The sequence below is a fragment of the Oratosquilla oratoria genome, chromosome 7 (assembly GCF_046742065.1).
Source record: "Oratosquilla oratoria isolate Oo_2021 chromosome 7, ASM4674206v1, whole genome shotgun sequence".
Taxonomy (NCBI): Eukaryota; Metazoa; Arthropoda; class Malacostraca; order Stomatopoda; family Squillidae; genus Oratosquilla; species Oratosquilla oratoria.
In genome coordinates this window covers 40,747,350-40,763,575 of record NC_134783.1, presented here as the reverse complement: position 1 = coordinate 40,763,575, position 16,226 = coordinate 40,747,350, and the positions used below count along the sequence as shown (strand labels likewise).

At 37.5% G+C, this 16,226-nt stretch overlaps 1 protein-coding gene across 2 annotated transcripts in view; it reads left to right on the top strand.

Moving 5' to 3' along the window:
- Positions 1-16,226, top strand: part of Pkc98E (Protein kinase C) — a 66,370-nt gene that overhangs the window by 29,968 nt on the left and 20,176 nt on the right. Inside the window, exons 2-12 of one of the 2 annotated variants that reach the window (XM_076188063.1) lie at positions 3,426-3,563; positions 5,444-5,644; positions 5,884-6,031; positions 6,250-6,383; positions 7,921-8,101; positions 8,321-8,472; positions 10,249-10,374; positions 10,833-10,987; positions 12,738-12,876; positions 13,176-13,364; positions 14,052-14,198. In XM_076188063.1, the coding sequence (XP_076044178.1) occupies positions 3,426-3,563; positions 5,444-5,644; positions 5,884-6,031; positions 6,250-6,383; positions 7,921-8,101; positions 8,321-8,472; positions 10,249-10,374; positions 10,833-10,987; positions 12,738-12,876; positions 13,176-13,364; positions 14,052-14,198 (1,710 nt within the window). Of the gene's footprint in view, positions 1-3,425; positions 3,564-5,443; positions 5,645-5,883; positions 6,032-6,249; positions 6,384-7,899; positions 8,102-8,320; positions 8,473-10,248; positions 10,375-10,832; positions 10,988-12,737; positions 12,877-13,175; positions 13,365-14,051; positions 14,199-16,226 lie in introns of both variants that reach the window. The other variant, XM_076188062.1, reaches the window with a different exon arrangement.

The following is a 16,226-nucleotide window of genomic DNA, read 5'->3' as shown; positions in this document are numbered from 1 at the left end:
GAAAAGTACTGTGAATCGTTACAGAGAGACCTGGACAAGGTCTGGGAATGTAGTCAAAAGTGGGAAGTGAACTTCTACATTAAGAAATGTATAATGTAATTTGGAAAAAGTAAATGATATCAGGACAATATAAAATTGATGTAAAGAAAGTTCCAAAAAGGACATAGGAGTAATTTTCACCAAAGGCATGTCCCCAGACAAGTCAGGAAATAGATTTAATTTTGAAGTGGGTAGAAACAAGTTTGCCAACCATGTGGTTAATGAATGGAATAGACTTCCTGCAGAGCCAGTGCAATGTAGTTCAATTTGAAATTTTAAGACTCGTTTAGATAAACACCTAAGCAAGATGCTGTAATGACTGCCATTTATTTTATATTATTTGTTTGCTATAATTTGTTTATTATTATCTGCTTAATTTTCTTTTATTATTAGTTATCTGTCAATTAATTATTATTTACTATTTATCAGTTTGTTTATTATTTAACTATACCTATGCATTTATTTTATTTATATTGTAATTTTTATTATTATTATTATTATTATTATTTTTTTTTTTTTTTATTATTATTATTTTTTAATCTGACCTAGTTCTGGACTAAAAGGTCTCCTGTCGGCATGCTCTGCCTTTGTAATCCTTTGTAATCAACAAAATAGTCGGAGAAACCTACAATTTACTGAGATCAATAAAGGTGGCTTTTAATTACTTGGATGAAGAAATGGTAAAAAAAAAAAAAAAAAAAAAAAAAAAAAATACTAGTCACACTGATAAGACCAAGAATGGAGTATGCAGCAATATCCATTACAAAAAAAAAATATAAGGAAAATAGAAAGAATCCAAAGAGCAATGACAAAGATGGCCCCAATACTTTCAAAATTGACATACAAACAAAGATTGTCTAGAGAAAGAGGTGATCTGTTGGCCATTTACAGAATCATGAAAGGCATGGAAGTCCTTGACACAGAGTACATATTAAAATGGGACAAAAGAAAAACAAAGGGATATGAAAAGAAACTCAAAAAAGCTAGTTATAAATAGATCTAAAAAAAAAAAAAAAAAAAAAAAATTAAATAAATAAATCCACACAGAGTGGTGGATGTCTGGAACAAATTGGACGAAACAGTAGTGTGCAAACACCATACAAGAATCTAAGAACAAACTAGATATTGCAAGATACAAAAACAGTTCAGTATGAGCACTCCCCATCTTGTATAATACAACTAGGTACAACTAGATAAATATACATACACACACAAGTCTTTTCCTTTGTCATTAGGTGGTAGATGGAGAATGAAACACCTAGTTTGTCAATTCTGCCTATATGAAAAATTAAAGTAAAGGTAGCCTTGAGTTGATAAAAATGTTGGGCCCACTCTGCATAGAGACAAGGGTATTGAGGGTGAAGATGATGATAGGGAGAAGATTCTCTCTGAGGAACACCCCAAACAGGTATTCATCTTTAGTCTCTTGTGAAAGTTAGGAGTGTTAGAGGGCCAAACATAAAGGTCAGAAGACAAGAATGTTGTAAGCAGAGATCTGTGAAGGTAGGAGGCTGTTATTAACCAAATTTTCTGTGCTTAGCCAGGAGAAAATCCTCAAAGGTGATTATGCTGTTCAGCATGTTAAAGTTTTCGACTCCATAAAACTTACCCTCTGTTGTTAGTTTTGTACAAATGTGGTTTATGATACTCCTTATAGAAACTAGTAAATGGTACCTATCTGAAATATTAAATACACGAGTCCCTCCATGTGTTCAAGAATGGTATACATAGTGTGGTTTTGCACAAGTTGATGCTGTTCATACAATACAATAAAGTACAACAATAAAGAGAAGTACACAAGGTGATAGCCACTTATAACTTGCATAATTAAAAATTTTATGCATAAAATGATGACAAGATAGAATAGTTAATTGCACTTGTGTGGCTTTGTATATTGGGGAGATCCATATAATTAGGAACTGATGTATATATTTCTATGGATAAAGAAGGTTTTACTTTGTAAGCATTAAGGTTTGAATATTTATTGATGCAACTCGTAGCAATTCTGAGAGCAATTTTACAGGTCGCTTCTGAGTGATTTCTGTCAATACAAGTCCTAGAAATGTTACAATAATTTACCAAATGGGGGATTAAACACAATTGAATGAAAATAATTGAAGGAAAAAAATTACTGAATTTGATTAATTCAACCTTGTATGAGATATTGACTACACAAGTTTTATGCAGTACTTAGGAGCTTAGTGGCACCCTTACTGACCAGAGTCACACAACATCGTTAAGAAAATGAAGGTTTATTGCTGAATTGTAAAGGACATCACTGGGTCCTGTCACTTTGAAATATCTCATGATCCCTGAGCCCTTCCTACCCCTCTCTTCACTACCTCCTTCACACTCTGAATCTCTTTCTCTCCCTTTCCCTCTCATCTCCCCTCCTTCCTCCCTCCCTTACTCTCTCTTTCCCTCCCTTCACCACCCTCCCTTCTATGAGGTACTGAGACTTAAGTAATACCTCTTCAGACCAGACTCAGTCAAGCAGCACTCTTTCATGATGGATGACAAATTTTTACTCGAGGAAAGAATGCCGAAGATACTACCCTTCTTCAAACTGTCCTTTATTGCCTGTATTACTCCACCTCTGACTATACATAATTCTTAAGGACAAAAGTGCTGGTTATTGGTGATGAAAAGAGCTCATTTTTTTTATAGTACATGCATATATACATACATTTACCAAAGGCTTTTTCCCCCTTACAAGGGAGGTAGCCAAAAAACAAAGGCATAAAATCCACTCCCACCCATTCCATTCCCACATAATCCACTCCCATTTACTACCCCTCCCTCCCTTCCTCTTATTTTGGCTCCTCCTGGATGACGGATCATCATTGCATCTCACCCACTGCCATGGGTCAGAAGCAGTGTAGCAAGACACAGCACATCCACAGCAAGGCCACTTTATTTAATCAGCGACCTCCCCTGTCCATCCCCTTGTGCAGAAAAAGAGAAGACAGGGAGAAATCCCTTTGGGCTGCATCAAATTATTATTCACACATACTCCCTCACCCCCCTATTCCCCAATCACTTCCTTCTATGCATCACAGCATCATCCATACACAACCATTCTCCATTCACCCCTATCTTCTGTTTTCTCCCATCCTTCCTCAACAGACATTCTCCTCTTTCCCAATGCCCCTTTTACCTCGTTCATCCATCTCATCCTTGGTTGCCCCCTCATGTTCACTCCTTCCACCTCTGCCTTCCACACCTTTTTTACTAATCTTAATTCTCTCACTCTTTCCATGCATTTGAACCATCCCAATATTCTTTCATCAGCCCTATCTCCCAACTCCCTTTCCACCCCTGTTCCCCTCACCTCACACACAGCACATGCAATAATGTATTAATTTTAATACTTTCTTTCATTTCAGTTTGACTTAGAACCTCAAGGAAAAATCCATGTCGTAGTGGATTTAAATTGGACAACGTCGGAAGACGGCCAGGCGATGCAGCGGGAGTTTAAGGGCTTCAATCGAAGGCGAGGGGCAATGAGGCGAAGAGTCCATCAGGTGGGTTTAGTGAATCTTCTTTAATGAGAAATATCCATTCGCTCGTAGATGATGCAGTAGAAACTATTATCAGGAATTCAGTCAGCCATCTCTTGAGCCCCATGCTGTTATGATTTTTAAGAACTTATTTTCTGCTATTGGTTATCTTTGTTTTAAAGGTGGGGTACTGTGCTGTGTAAGTCCAGTACCCCAATATGGTTCTAATGAGTTCTTATCACAGTGAGGAGTGTTTCTTTCTGCCGTCAAGTCCCATGCTTGTTACTCTTCTGAGTACATTCAATTTCTTATTGGTCTTCACCATAAAGTCTTTGAGCTGTGAAGGTCATGAGGTCATGTGTATGTCAAATGAGAGGCCAAGTACTTTAGGGTTTTTGTCCAGTGGGAGAGATTGACTACACCTAATTTGACCCCAGGGCATTTCTTTGATTCATGGTAGTCAAGGTTAAGCAAGGTCTCTGAAGATTTGTGAAGGGATGCAAGTAATCTGTCTTGTGTCAACTAAAACTCCAGCAGATTAAGTCTGTGTCTTGTAGTTGCAGTACTGATAGCTTTAGTGTTGTTCTTTATGGTTGAAGTGGGAACATTGTGTGTTAATGCGTTGCATAGCATCGATTATAGTATTGTTTCCTGTACCTTGTGTAGGGTTTTAGTTCCTGTACAGTGTCTGCCAGTTAGGAAATTTTAAACTGTTTCCTGTCATTGTTGTGTAGTTCATTGTGTACAATCTTTTTGGACAGAATGTTAGTTTTTCCATCTCTTCAGTATATTGTGGTTATTTTGCTTTCGTTAAGCTTATATATGCCCTTTTGTTTGTGGATTTAGCTATTTCTCTAAGTTCTGTGGTGGTCTTTGTTAGAGGTTTCCCACATTGCTTGTGGATAAAGTGAGGGTGAGCACATTGAAAATTATTGGAACAGTACTTGATTGTGTAGGTAAAGTTGTCATCTGGAGAGTTCTTAGGAGTTAATGTCTAAATTGGGGAGTTACTCTGTCTTTGTTACTTCTTTGGTCAAATGAATGTGGTGTCATATGAAAAGGTGTTGGTGAAGTTGTCTTCTGGAGAGTTCTTAAGAATTAATGTCTAAATTAGGGAGATGGTCTCTGTCTTTGTTGCTTCTTTGGTCAGATGAACATGTCATGTGAAATGGTGCTTGTTCTAGTCTCTGTCTGAAATGTGCTTGTTAACTCAATCTATAGTAGGAGGTTAAGTGTGTATCCTTGGTGTGTTGATGGGTGTTTGACCCATGCATTGATCCATTCATTGTGAAATTTGTGGAAAATGTTTTGACACACTAATTGTTGCCTCAAGATTCAATGACTGGAAACCCATAGCACCATAGTAGGTGGCAACAACCCTTGGGTCTTCTCATACATTTCTCTAGGAAGAAACATTGGACAGTTGTCTGTGTTGTGTGATTGTGGAATTATTTCTTTGTCATCGGCTTATAGTAATAGCAGGAGTGCAGTCACTGGTCAGCTTTCCTTGTGTGAAAATGTAGAGGAAAGATAGTTGATGTTGATAAAGAAAGATCTTGGCAGAGGACAAGTGTAAGCCCCATTGGGCTGCACCTCTAGTTGGAGGTGAAGATGTTTATGGGTTCTGAAGACAGGTGACAGGGAGGTTATTCTCAGAACTACAATTTGCAGGTGCCTGTCATTGATTCCAATAGTTTGACATTGTGGTATATTTAGTTGAAGGGAAGAGTTAATAGTGGTGTAATTTTGAGAAGGATAGATTATGAACAACAGTGGAATTTATTCCAAATCAAAACATAATTGATTGACTCTTGATATGTTGTATATAGATCTGAAAGAAAAAATAATATTAGAACCATAATATAAATTTGACTTTTAATGTTTTCTCTATGATTTACCACCAGGTCAATGGTCACAAATTTATGGCAACGTTCCTTCGACAACCAACATTTTGCTCCCATTGTCGGGAGTTTATATGGGGGTTAGGCAAACAAGGGTATCAATGCCAAGTTTGTACATGTGTAGTCCACAAACGATGCCATCAGTCTGTAGTTACAAGATGTCCAGGGTGCAAGGATTCTGGCCAAGAGGAACTTGCATCAAAGGTAGGTTGAACAACTTGGTTGTTTTTGGAATATGAAAAGTGTGTATGTGTGAGAAAGAAAGAGAGAGAATATTTTGTTGTATTTTACTGAAATGCCTTAGGTTTTTTATTTGACATTATTCTCTCAGTAATAGCTGAATTTTTTGTTATGTTCAGTAATTATTTTTTGATGATACATGAACGAAATAAGATTTAATGTATGCCAGAAAACTTGCTCAGTGAACGAACATCTCTTTCCAGCAATCATCCCATCAAGCCAGTGGGCAACAGCGCTTCAATGTCAATGTGCCACATCGTTTTTCCGTTCATTCATATAAGAGATTCACCTTCTGTGATCACTGTGGCTCTCTACTCTATGGGCTCATTAGGCAGGGTCTTCAGTGTAAAGGTAAGTTAAGAAATTATATTTCATAATGTTGGTCTAGTATTTTAGAACTTCATTAATTTGGGACTTTTTAGTTCCAGTTTGCTTAAGATTTTCCAAATAGTTGAATACCAGATAATAGGTTATATTATATTTTTAAGTACTTGTTGAAATTTAAATATAAAAACAAAATTATCTCGAAAGAATTTTTTTTTTTTTCAATGGGTGTTCTTGCTTCCCAGTATGCAGCATGAATGTACACAAGAGATGTCAAAAGAACGTAGCCAACAATTGTGGCATCGACACCAAACAACTTGCCATGATTCTTGCTGCCATGGGTATTCGACCACAGGATGAAAATAAAAGGAAGAAAAAGGTGAGGTGACTGCTGTATCTGGAAATAATTTGTCTAGTTTTTCTATTTTGATTATCTTAGTAAGAGTGTTAGAATTTATACATCATCATTGTTATGGAATTTAGATGAGACAGAAAGTAGGAGATGAAGTTGTTGATGAGGTATGGTAGGTGGTAGGTGTTACAAGGATGGAAAGAGTGAGGGATGGAGAGTTGGCTGGTAGGGTAGATCAAAGAGTGCAGAACTGATTTGAGCATATGGAAAGAATTAATGAGGAATGATTAGCAAAGAGTGTGTGGAATGTAGAAGTGGATGGTGTAAACTTAAGAGGAAGATCAAGACTCAGATAGATGGAGTGAAGAATGAATGGGATGGGCTTTGTATGCAGGTGAAATGTTTGCAAGGCAGGAAAGAAAGTTAATGGAGGGAGGTTGTGAACGTGTAAATGGATGAAGGAATGATGTAGCCCAAAGGTATGTTTTTATCTGATTCATAATTTTACTGTATGAAGAGAGAGGGTCATCAAACAAAATGGTGGGGCTAAACCAGCTGTGGCTATCAGATCTTACTATAGAAAAGTGAACGACCCCTCATCCAGAAGGGACTAAAATAGAAAGGACGAAAAGTGGGTGTTGAATGGATGAAGGGTGGGTGAGGAGTGGGTGTATGCTTTGACTAGGTTACCCCCTTTATAAAGGGGAAAGGGCCATTTAGTATTCCTATGTATATATGTATGTGTATGGTAAAGACTGGGTACCAGAACTGCTTCTTATATTCTGCTATATTTTAGAAAGGTATTTTTATTTCAAATATTGGAGACAAGATATTCTAGTATCTCTACTTGTATGCAAGGTGTTTGAATGGGTTTTGTTTGTGTAAGATGTGGGTTTGTCCTTTGAGTCATCACTCTTCTTGTTAGTGGAAAAGGTCTTCTGGTAGTGTTGTATGGGAGAGGGATGACACTTCATCTGACAGGTGTGAGATGGAAAGGACAATGAATGGGATTTGAATAGGTGTGGGTTAGGTGTATGTATTGACTTGGCCACCCTCTTTTAAAGGGGAAAAGGCCCTATTGTAAGTATATGTATATTGTTGTTGTATTATATATTTACAGTGTGTATTTATTTTCATTGTGTATTTTTCATTTTTCTTTTCTTTTCTTACATATATACTTGTAATTTTATTTATGTATTTATTTGTATGGGATGAGTGTGCAATGGTGTGTGCTTTGACTTGGCCACTTTTTTTTACAAGGGAGAAAAAGACCTTTGGTGTATATGTGTATGTTTGTATGTATTTATTTTTCATTTGTGCATGTATTTTATATGTATTTTTATATAATGTTTTTATTTATGGTTATTGTTTTATATTATTTTATTTTATTTTATCATTTATTTTTATTCATTAATTCATATTTTATATATTTTTCTATTTTATTTGTTTATTTTTTATTTTATTTATTTATTTATTATTATTTTATTTTATTTATTATTTTTTTTTTAATTGGTAAGTCTGTAACTTCTGTAACTGTTTTTAGCCTTCACTCATTGGGACAAAGGTGCCAGTACTGAGTTCACACACCCAACTCCCGGAGCAAATTAGCGAGGCGGATGAAACATCTGGTACTGGCAACCTCAGGCCTGACACAGATAAAGATGAGGACTTGATGTTGAGGATTGCTGCTCAGAAGGTCATGGATGAGAAAATGAAGGAGAGACTTCCAGCAGAGGAGAGGCAGGGTAGGAGCACTATAGCGTTATTTGTGAATGGAGTGCAAGTGGATTTTTTGTCATGGTTTTTGGGGAGGTTTTAATGCTTGAGTATGTCTAACATAAAATTGAAGCACTTTTTTTATTTTGTTTTTCTTTTGTGCATTGTTCTTTTTTTGCTTAGTGTTCTCCCCAAGATGCTGTGAACCCAAATGTTTGTGATGACCTTTGTGCCCCTACCCTTAACAGCTCCTGTCGTCATGCCCCAACCTGATAATGTGGTTGGCGGTCAAAAGCTTGGACTGGAGGACTTCTCGTTCATTAAGGTTCTTGGGAAAGGGTCATTTGGAAAAGTGATGCTTGCAGAAAGGCGAGGCACAGATGAAATTTATGCTGTTAAGGTGAGTGTTGTCGTGCATCATTCAGTGACAAAAGAACTAGGAAACTAACTTGAAAGAATGTAGTTTGCAAGAAGAGAAAAAAAAAATTAATGCTTTCACATAGCCATGCTTGTTTCTTTTGTCATCATAGTCATTATAAATAGGTTATTGCAACTCACTGTTCTTTGGAATTGATTTTCTAACATTTAATTTAAACTGGCAGTTGAAATATGTCAAACTATTTCATTAATCTCTTCAACGTAGGGTCTTGCACCAAGCTGAATGAAATCGTCTGGGAGAACAAAATTTATAAAAATGCCATGGTAGTAAAGAGTTAAATGAAATGGCTTTTAACCCCTTTAGGATAGGATCCAACCATAGCAAAGGGGATGATGAAAATTTGGGGATGAATTTATAAAAGATCCTAACCTCAATGTCTAGAAATAAATCTTCAAAATTGCCAAGGTTTTTACCTAAATACCTATGTCAGCAACCTAAATGCTTATTATGTCAAGACATTCTAGACATAAGCATTTAGGTCACCAACATAGGGATGTAGGTAAAGTCTCCACCATTTTGAAGATTTGTATATAGACTTAGGGTTAGGATCTTTTATAAATTCAGCCTTTGATCATAAGAATGGAAGGGGGATGGGAGAGGCAATGCTGTCTTATTTTTGTGTGAAAATTACTCTGTAAAAGTGGTTAGGTGGAAATTTGTGATTATTGAAGATTTTTTTTTTTTTTTTTTTTTTTTAAATTTTATTTATTTTATTGTATTTTTTCTACGAAAAGATGATAATTGTTACCTAGAAATTTGCTAATTGGAAACCCACAGCCCTCCCATAGATCTCTTGAAAGAAACATTGGAGAGTTGTTTTGTTGTACTCATTTAGGACTGTTTCTGTGTCAGTGGCTGAAAATAGTAGGTGTTTGGGGTGAGATAAGCTGTGAAAAGGTTGAGGAAGCATAATTGAAGTAGTCCAGTTACCTTCCTTCTGGTAACTTCTACAACACATCTTTGGTGTGATGTTGTCAGCAAGGATAGAAGTGCTTGTTATTGCTGACAAAATACTAACTCTTTCCCTCTTTCTCATCCTCCTCCTCCTCCTCCACCCTCTCTGCCTACTTTGGGGTATTGACTGCAAAAGTTTTATTCAGTCAATATTTTATGCCATCCCAGTGGGCCATCAGGGTCATGCTGCATTCCTTTATGATTGTAGATTAATCTGCACACAAAATTATGCTGACCACTTTTAACATTCACTGTCCCTCTAATATGCAACTTGTCTTGAATCTCTTCTTTACCAAACTACTTCACCTCTTTGCTATGGTTTTGCTCCCCCACCCCTCCCAAGGGTAGAAGTGATTGTTATTGCTGACAAAATATTAGCTATATTGTCCCCAAGGATAAAAGCACAAGTTGATGCCAATGAAATATAAACTCTCTCTCTCCTCTCTCTTCTCTCTCTCTCTCTCTCTCTCTCTCTCTCTCTCTCTCTCTCTCTCTCTCTCTCTCTCTCTCTCTCTGCTACTCTAGTCTTGTAACAAATAATATTTGAAAGTTCGTAATTAAGATAAAATTTTTATCTAAATTAATTCTTTCCTTTGAACACTTTTGACATATTTCTCTTCATAGAGGTACTATTACTAGACTTTTGATTAAAAAAAAAAAATGCAATTGATTCGTATATCTTTACCAGTGCATGTTCATATATGAATCAACTTGTTCTAACCATGCGTTATTTTGTTTGGATATGTGCCCATTGTAAACTGGTTATGTGGTCAAATTCTACAGGTGCTGAAGAAGGATGTGATCCTGCAGGACGACGACGTGGAGTGTACGATGACTGAAAGGCGAATTTTGGCCCTGGCCGCCCAACACCCCTTTCTCACTGCTTTACACTCATGCTTCCAAACAGAGGTAAGGATTTGTCAAACAGAGGTAAGGATTTGGTCTGAGCTTATTTTTATTGCAAAGCAGTAATTCAGTTCATCTGTTACTCATAGTCTGCCAACAGTGGGCTAAAGAGCAGTAACAACAGTGGATGTGTAGCAGCCAGCTTCTACCCAAAAGACAAAGTGGATTGATCTTAGAAATGCTCTCTCTCTCTTTCTCTCCCCTTCTCTCTCTCTCTCTCTCTCTCTCTCTCTCTCTCTCTCTCTCTCTCTCTCTCTCTCTCTCTCTCCTCTCTCTCTCTCTCTCTCTCTCTCTCTCTCTCTCTCTCTCTCTCTCTCTCTCTTTCTCTCCCCCTCTCCTCTCTCTTTCTCTTTCTTTCATCTTCCCTTCAGAAGACTTAGTATTGAATAGGCCATTTTTAACATTACCTCAATTTAAATGTGTGGATATGTCTTATTAATGAAATGTTATATTGCTTTCAGGATCGTTTATTCTTTGTAATGGAATACGTTAATGGCGGTGATTTAATGTTCCAAATACAAAGGGCACGCAAGTTTAATGAGCCAAGGGCAAGATTTTATGCTGCAGAAGTAACTTTGGCCCTGCAGTTCCTCCATAGAAATGGTGTAATTTATAGGTAAGTACATTCAAGATCAGATATTAACCATTTTGTTGTGGAGGGTGGTCCCTCGTCTGATTAGAATGGCCTGTTAGTAGCACAAATAAATGATTGAAGTTATAAGATATAACAAAAAGGTTTATGGAGAGAAGCACAAAGTTTTAATTTAACCATTTACAGTAGTGGGTTCCTCTCAACTGAGTGTACCTCTTCAGTATGAGTCAGCTTCTCATGCATAGCATCAGATGCCTGATGCATGATAATGCATCACAATACTCATGTTATAAAATATAATGGCACTGCTGATTTACTCATTCTCTCACTCTAAGTAATGATAAACACAGAAAAGGAGAGCAAGTCAGTTCACAGAATTTGGGGTCACTCAGCTACAACTACAAAATATAATCAGGACACCCACGCCAGGATCCTTGTATAATCACTTGCTTATGTAGGCATCATCATATGGAAGAGGTTAAAGTACCTGGTGTCATTTAGAATAGATAAACAGTGTCTCCTCCCCCCTCCATCACTCCCTTCTACTTAGACCACATAAAATTTGCACCACGCCACTTTCTCAGCATTAGAGAAATGACTAAAACTGCTCAGTGGACAGGTTAAGGTTGTCTTGATGAATTCATACACAAGTTCTTTAACCTCTTCACTCCGGGGCACATCGCACGTCTGGCAGCATTAGCTGCCTGACGTGCGATGTTGCGTCATAATAATCGCATTATAAAAAATAAAGTCAGTGCTCAATCGTTTGTTCTCTTTCACCCGTGTATTTTGATAACCATAGAAAATTGATGAAGCCAGTTTAGAGAGAATGGAGATTACGTAGGTACGACTACAGTAAATATAATCAAGATGCCGATGTCAGCATCATCGAGTACCCACTTGCTCCTCATGCCGCCTACGTAGGCGTCACCGTGTGGAAGTGGTTAAACTGGTAGGAAGTAAAGGTTGTTGGTTATCAGTTAGACTCACAGCCTGACAAGTTTATTGTAAGGTTTGGTGTCTTACCATAGATTTACTTTTACTATTTTATTGTTATCCTCTTTTAGTTTTTGTATTTTCCTCTCTAGACACTGTGGCATGTATCTACCCATGCTTGAGCCCCCTTCCCAATGTAAAAGGGGTTGCCAAGTCGAACCACATACGTAGATCAAAAGACACACATGCACATTCCTCCCATCATGACATCTTGGGCACAAGAGTGCACCCTCACCCTTGCCACTCTGCTTGGATCAAATACAGTGCAGCAAGGCACTGTTCTACAGCAGAGCATGACAGCTGAAGCTGGTTTAACCTTCCATTGCTTCACCAAACAGCGGGAACTCCTCTGTTTATATACTGAGTAGATGAGGGGAACATTCTTCTGAGATGTGTTGTCCATTCATATATTCTTAGCAAGAGAGTGCATGAGATAAATCTTGTGTACTCTCTTGCTTTACTGACATATATTACTAAACCTCTCTTTATCCAATGCCCCTCTCATTCTTTCAGCATTTTATGCTTTTTTCACAAGTTGTCCCTTCTTTCCCTGTGCTCAGGTTACCTCAATATTGATCTAACCTGCCCTTGCAATTACCATTCTCTTACTTGCCTCTACTTTTTTCACTTTCCATTCTTGAATCATACACTATACATCAGATACCTCTTCTCTAATATGTTCATTTTATTTTTCTATCCACTTTTGCAACTTAGCACTGATTTGCATTATAGGTTTCATAGAAATTCTAAATACTTAATGTTACTTTTTATATTTCAGAGATTTAAAGTTAGATAACATCTTGTTAGATAGTGAAGGACATTGTAAGATTGCTGACTTCGGTATGTGTAAAGAAGGAATACTTGATGGTGCCACTACTACTACATTCTGTGGTACACCAGATTATATCGCACCTGAGGTAATGTAGTCCTTGTGTTCAAATATATTAAGTGTCGTTATCATTTGTCACAAAAGTAGTTTGTATATATGTATAGAGGTCGTGCTAGGAGACATAAAGATAATCTTCTTAACCTAAAAGTGGATCTTTAGTTTACACCCACCTAAAAAGAGTTTGTCCCTTCAGTTGGATTGAACTGATCAATTATAACAGAAGATACTTGTAATCATACACAAGGTTGAAAACTTGAAAGAAATTTTTGCTTTAAGCGTGTCTGGCATGATGACAGAAAATTGATAGATGGAACTACTTTCTTTCAGATTTTACAAGAATTGGATTATGGTGCAAGTGTAGATTGGTGGGCACTCGGAGTCCTAATGTATGAAATGATGGCAGGACAACCTCCTTTTGAGGCGGATAATGAAGACGATCTCTTCGAGTCTATACTACATGATGATGTTCTATACCCAGTGTGGCTTACAAAAGAAGCAGTTTCTATACTTAAAGGCGTAAGTAATATTTTTCTATCATCGTTTAACTATTGGTTGGTAATGACAAACTGCACCCAGTCCAACATTTCTTGCTAAAGAAATTTTTCAGAGGGATTGAGGACTGCTGCTAGCCATTGAACAGTTACACGTTTCCAGTCTGTGAAACTCTGGGTGATGTTTAAATTTTCTCATATTATTTTTTAGTAAATATACGCATTGTTTTCTTGATTGATTCCTTGAGTTTCATTGACTGGAATCAAGCAGCCCCACAACAATTACCAAAAGTCCTTTGGCCCTCCCATAGATCTTTCAGCAAAGAAACTCTGGAATGCTGTCTGCATTGTATTAGTGTGGGACTGTTTATGTTGCTGACTGAAAATAATAGGAGGAGGGGAGCAGTCACCAGGTGTCAGCTCTCCATGTTTGACAAAGTACAAGAAATACAATTGTGAGAAATAGATCTTGAGCCCAGTCCAGAGATGTAGTGTTGGCCTTTCAAGGCTGCATCACCTAATGGAGGTGAAAGGGTTGATAGGTTTTCTTTAAATTGACAACACTGCTCTCCATCTTTCAGAACCACCACAGCAGGTATCGGTCATTAGCATTATGGGAGGGATATGGGTAAAGAGGATGTACTCTATCCAAATCACTATACCTGGGTTGATAGTACACATAATACAGTGAATATCCAATGATCCTTTCCAGTTTATGATGAAAAATTCTGCAAAGCGACTTGGATGTGTGCCTGAGAATGGTGGGGAGCAAGCTATAAGGAACCACAAGTTCTTCAAGGATATGGACTGGGAAGCACTTGAACAACGGAGAGTTAAGCCACCATTCACCCCAAAGATTGTAAGTATTCATTGATGCAGTACATGTTTAACGTAGTTTAACAACCTTGAATGTGTAAGTCAAGCAGCTCCAACATGCTTCATTTTGTGTACGTTTTGAACTCTCTCCGAAGCATTTGGTGTTAACCCCTTTACTACGTAAGGGGTACCCTACAGCTAAGTAAAGTTGCCTAGATTTATCCACAATAAAACGGCAAGTACTCCGTGGTATAGAGGAGGTTAACCAAGATGGGTGTAACCACTTCGCTGCCAGAGGGATCTCTCACAGCAGAAAAGTTGAACGACGTTACCTACAGTAAAACAAGTACCCCTTGGTAAAGAAGGGCTTAACGAGAGTGTTAAAAAGTAGTGCTAACTTGCAAGCTTGCTAGAAGAAGGGATGGCTCAAACCCAATAGTTCAGCATAAATTTTGTCATGGGAAGGGTTTTCAAGATATAAAAGTGATATTGATTTTTCATTTCTTACTGGTTCCTCTTTAAGGCATTCATAAAAGTAACAAGAGATTATATATAATTAGGGTGTTCAGAGGGAAAAAAGAGAATGCATGCCAATGAATGAAGCTAGTGCTCTCTAGAAGCCAATACAGGCCATATACATTAATAAAATGCCATGAATTTCTTAGGCAAATTTTCCTTAAGTTCACGCACATCTCTGCTTCCAGAATGACGTGGACAGTTTCAGAAATAAGATATGTAATTCAAGAAAGGGACAGTATAGAATGATGGTATGCAACATTTCAAAACTCTTGCTAGTGAAGTCAGTCAAAGGCAGCAGATGGCCATTTACAGTTTTCTTTGATTGCCAGAATTGCCTTCTGTTTCATAGAAAATGGCAGAGCTTCAAAATACAATTTATGAATTTCCCAAAATTAAATTCTTGTAGACATCTTTGCTCAAGCTGCCTTGTTCTGTATTTGGTCAGCATTATTTTTTTGGCTGTAGATAGTAACTAGTAGCTGCCACATTTTGTGAGATAACCAGGAGATCACAGTTTAAGATTTGCACCAGCTTAAAGTTTCTTTGTCAGTGTGCAATGAGATTCTTACACAGTGGAGTAAAGCCATTTTTTCCATTATTTTTTTCTGAATGTATGAGGCAGATTAGTTTCAAGATTGGTAGTGCATGGTGTTCAAAATTTATTACAGACAGTTCTCCATTATTCAGAACAATTGGTGCAGAAAAGTTACAAATATCTATCAAATTCGGAATACCATAAGCACTTTCTAATTTACCCCCCCCCTCCCAAATTTGGAGAGGTTTACAATATACCAGTGGCCAAGTCAAAGTATGCCTTGAATCCTTGCCTGAGAGAGTGTAGACAGGAATCGTCTCTGCCCCATTTAGTTGCGTTTTAAAACATTAATGGAAATATGGTGGCAATACTCTTAATCCTCCATCATAGGAGCATTAGAAAAGAAGAGTTTGTGTCCTAGAAGTAGTACTGGAGTTGTTTACGAAGAACAATAGAAATGAGGGATAGTGAAATTTAAAAAGTGGCTTGGTGTTCCTCTAAGTGAAATTTGTCTCTGAATATAGAAGAATGCTGCATGACTGTTCTGTAGAGGTGTTACTTGTTCAGTCATACTATTGCCTGTATTCTACCATGTAGGAGACCCAGGGCTCCCACGTAACTGGTAACTACCACCAGATTGGCCCACAAGTCACTTAAGGGAAATATATTGTGTTTATGTTAGGCAATGTAAGATGAAATGTTCTCTGTTTTCTGTGTAGTGATTGCCTCTGGGAGAATCAGACTCTGTAGGCAAGGCATATGCTGTGTTAGGACTTTCATAACTGGGTGCTGTCATAATCAAAGTCTTGACAGTATGACCCTTGCCTCTAGATCTCTGGGAAGAAATGGACTAATGTTTTCTGTATTAGTATGGGACTATTTTAATGTCACGGGCTTGTACTGCAGTAGCATGGGGAGAGGAACAGTTGACATTTGTTAGCTCTCCTTATGCTTAAAAGTGGAAGAAATAGTCAAAATTGATAGAAAGAGATCTTGGGGACCTAGTCTGAAGACAGT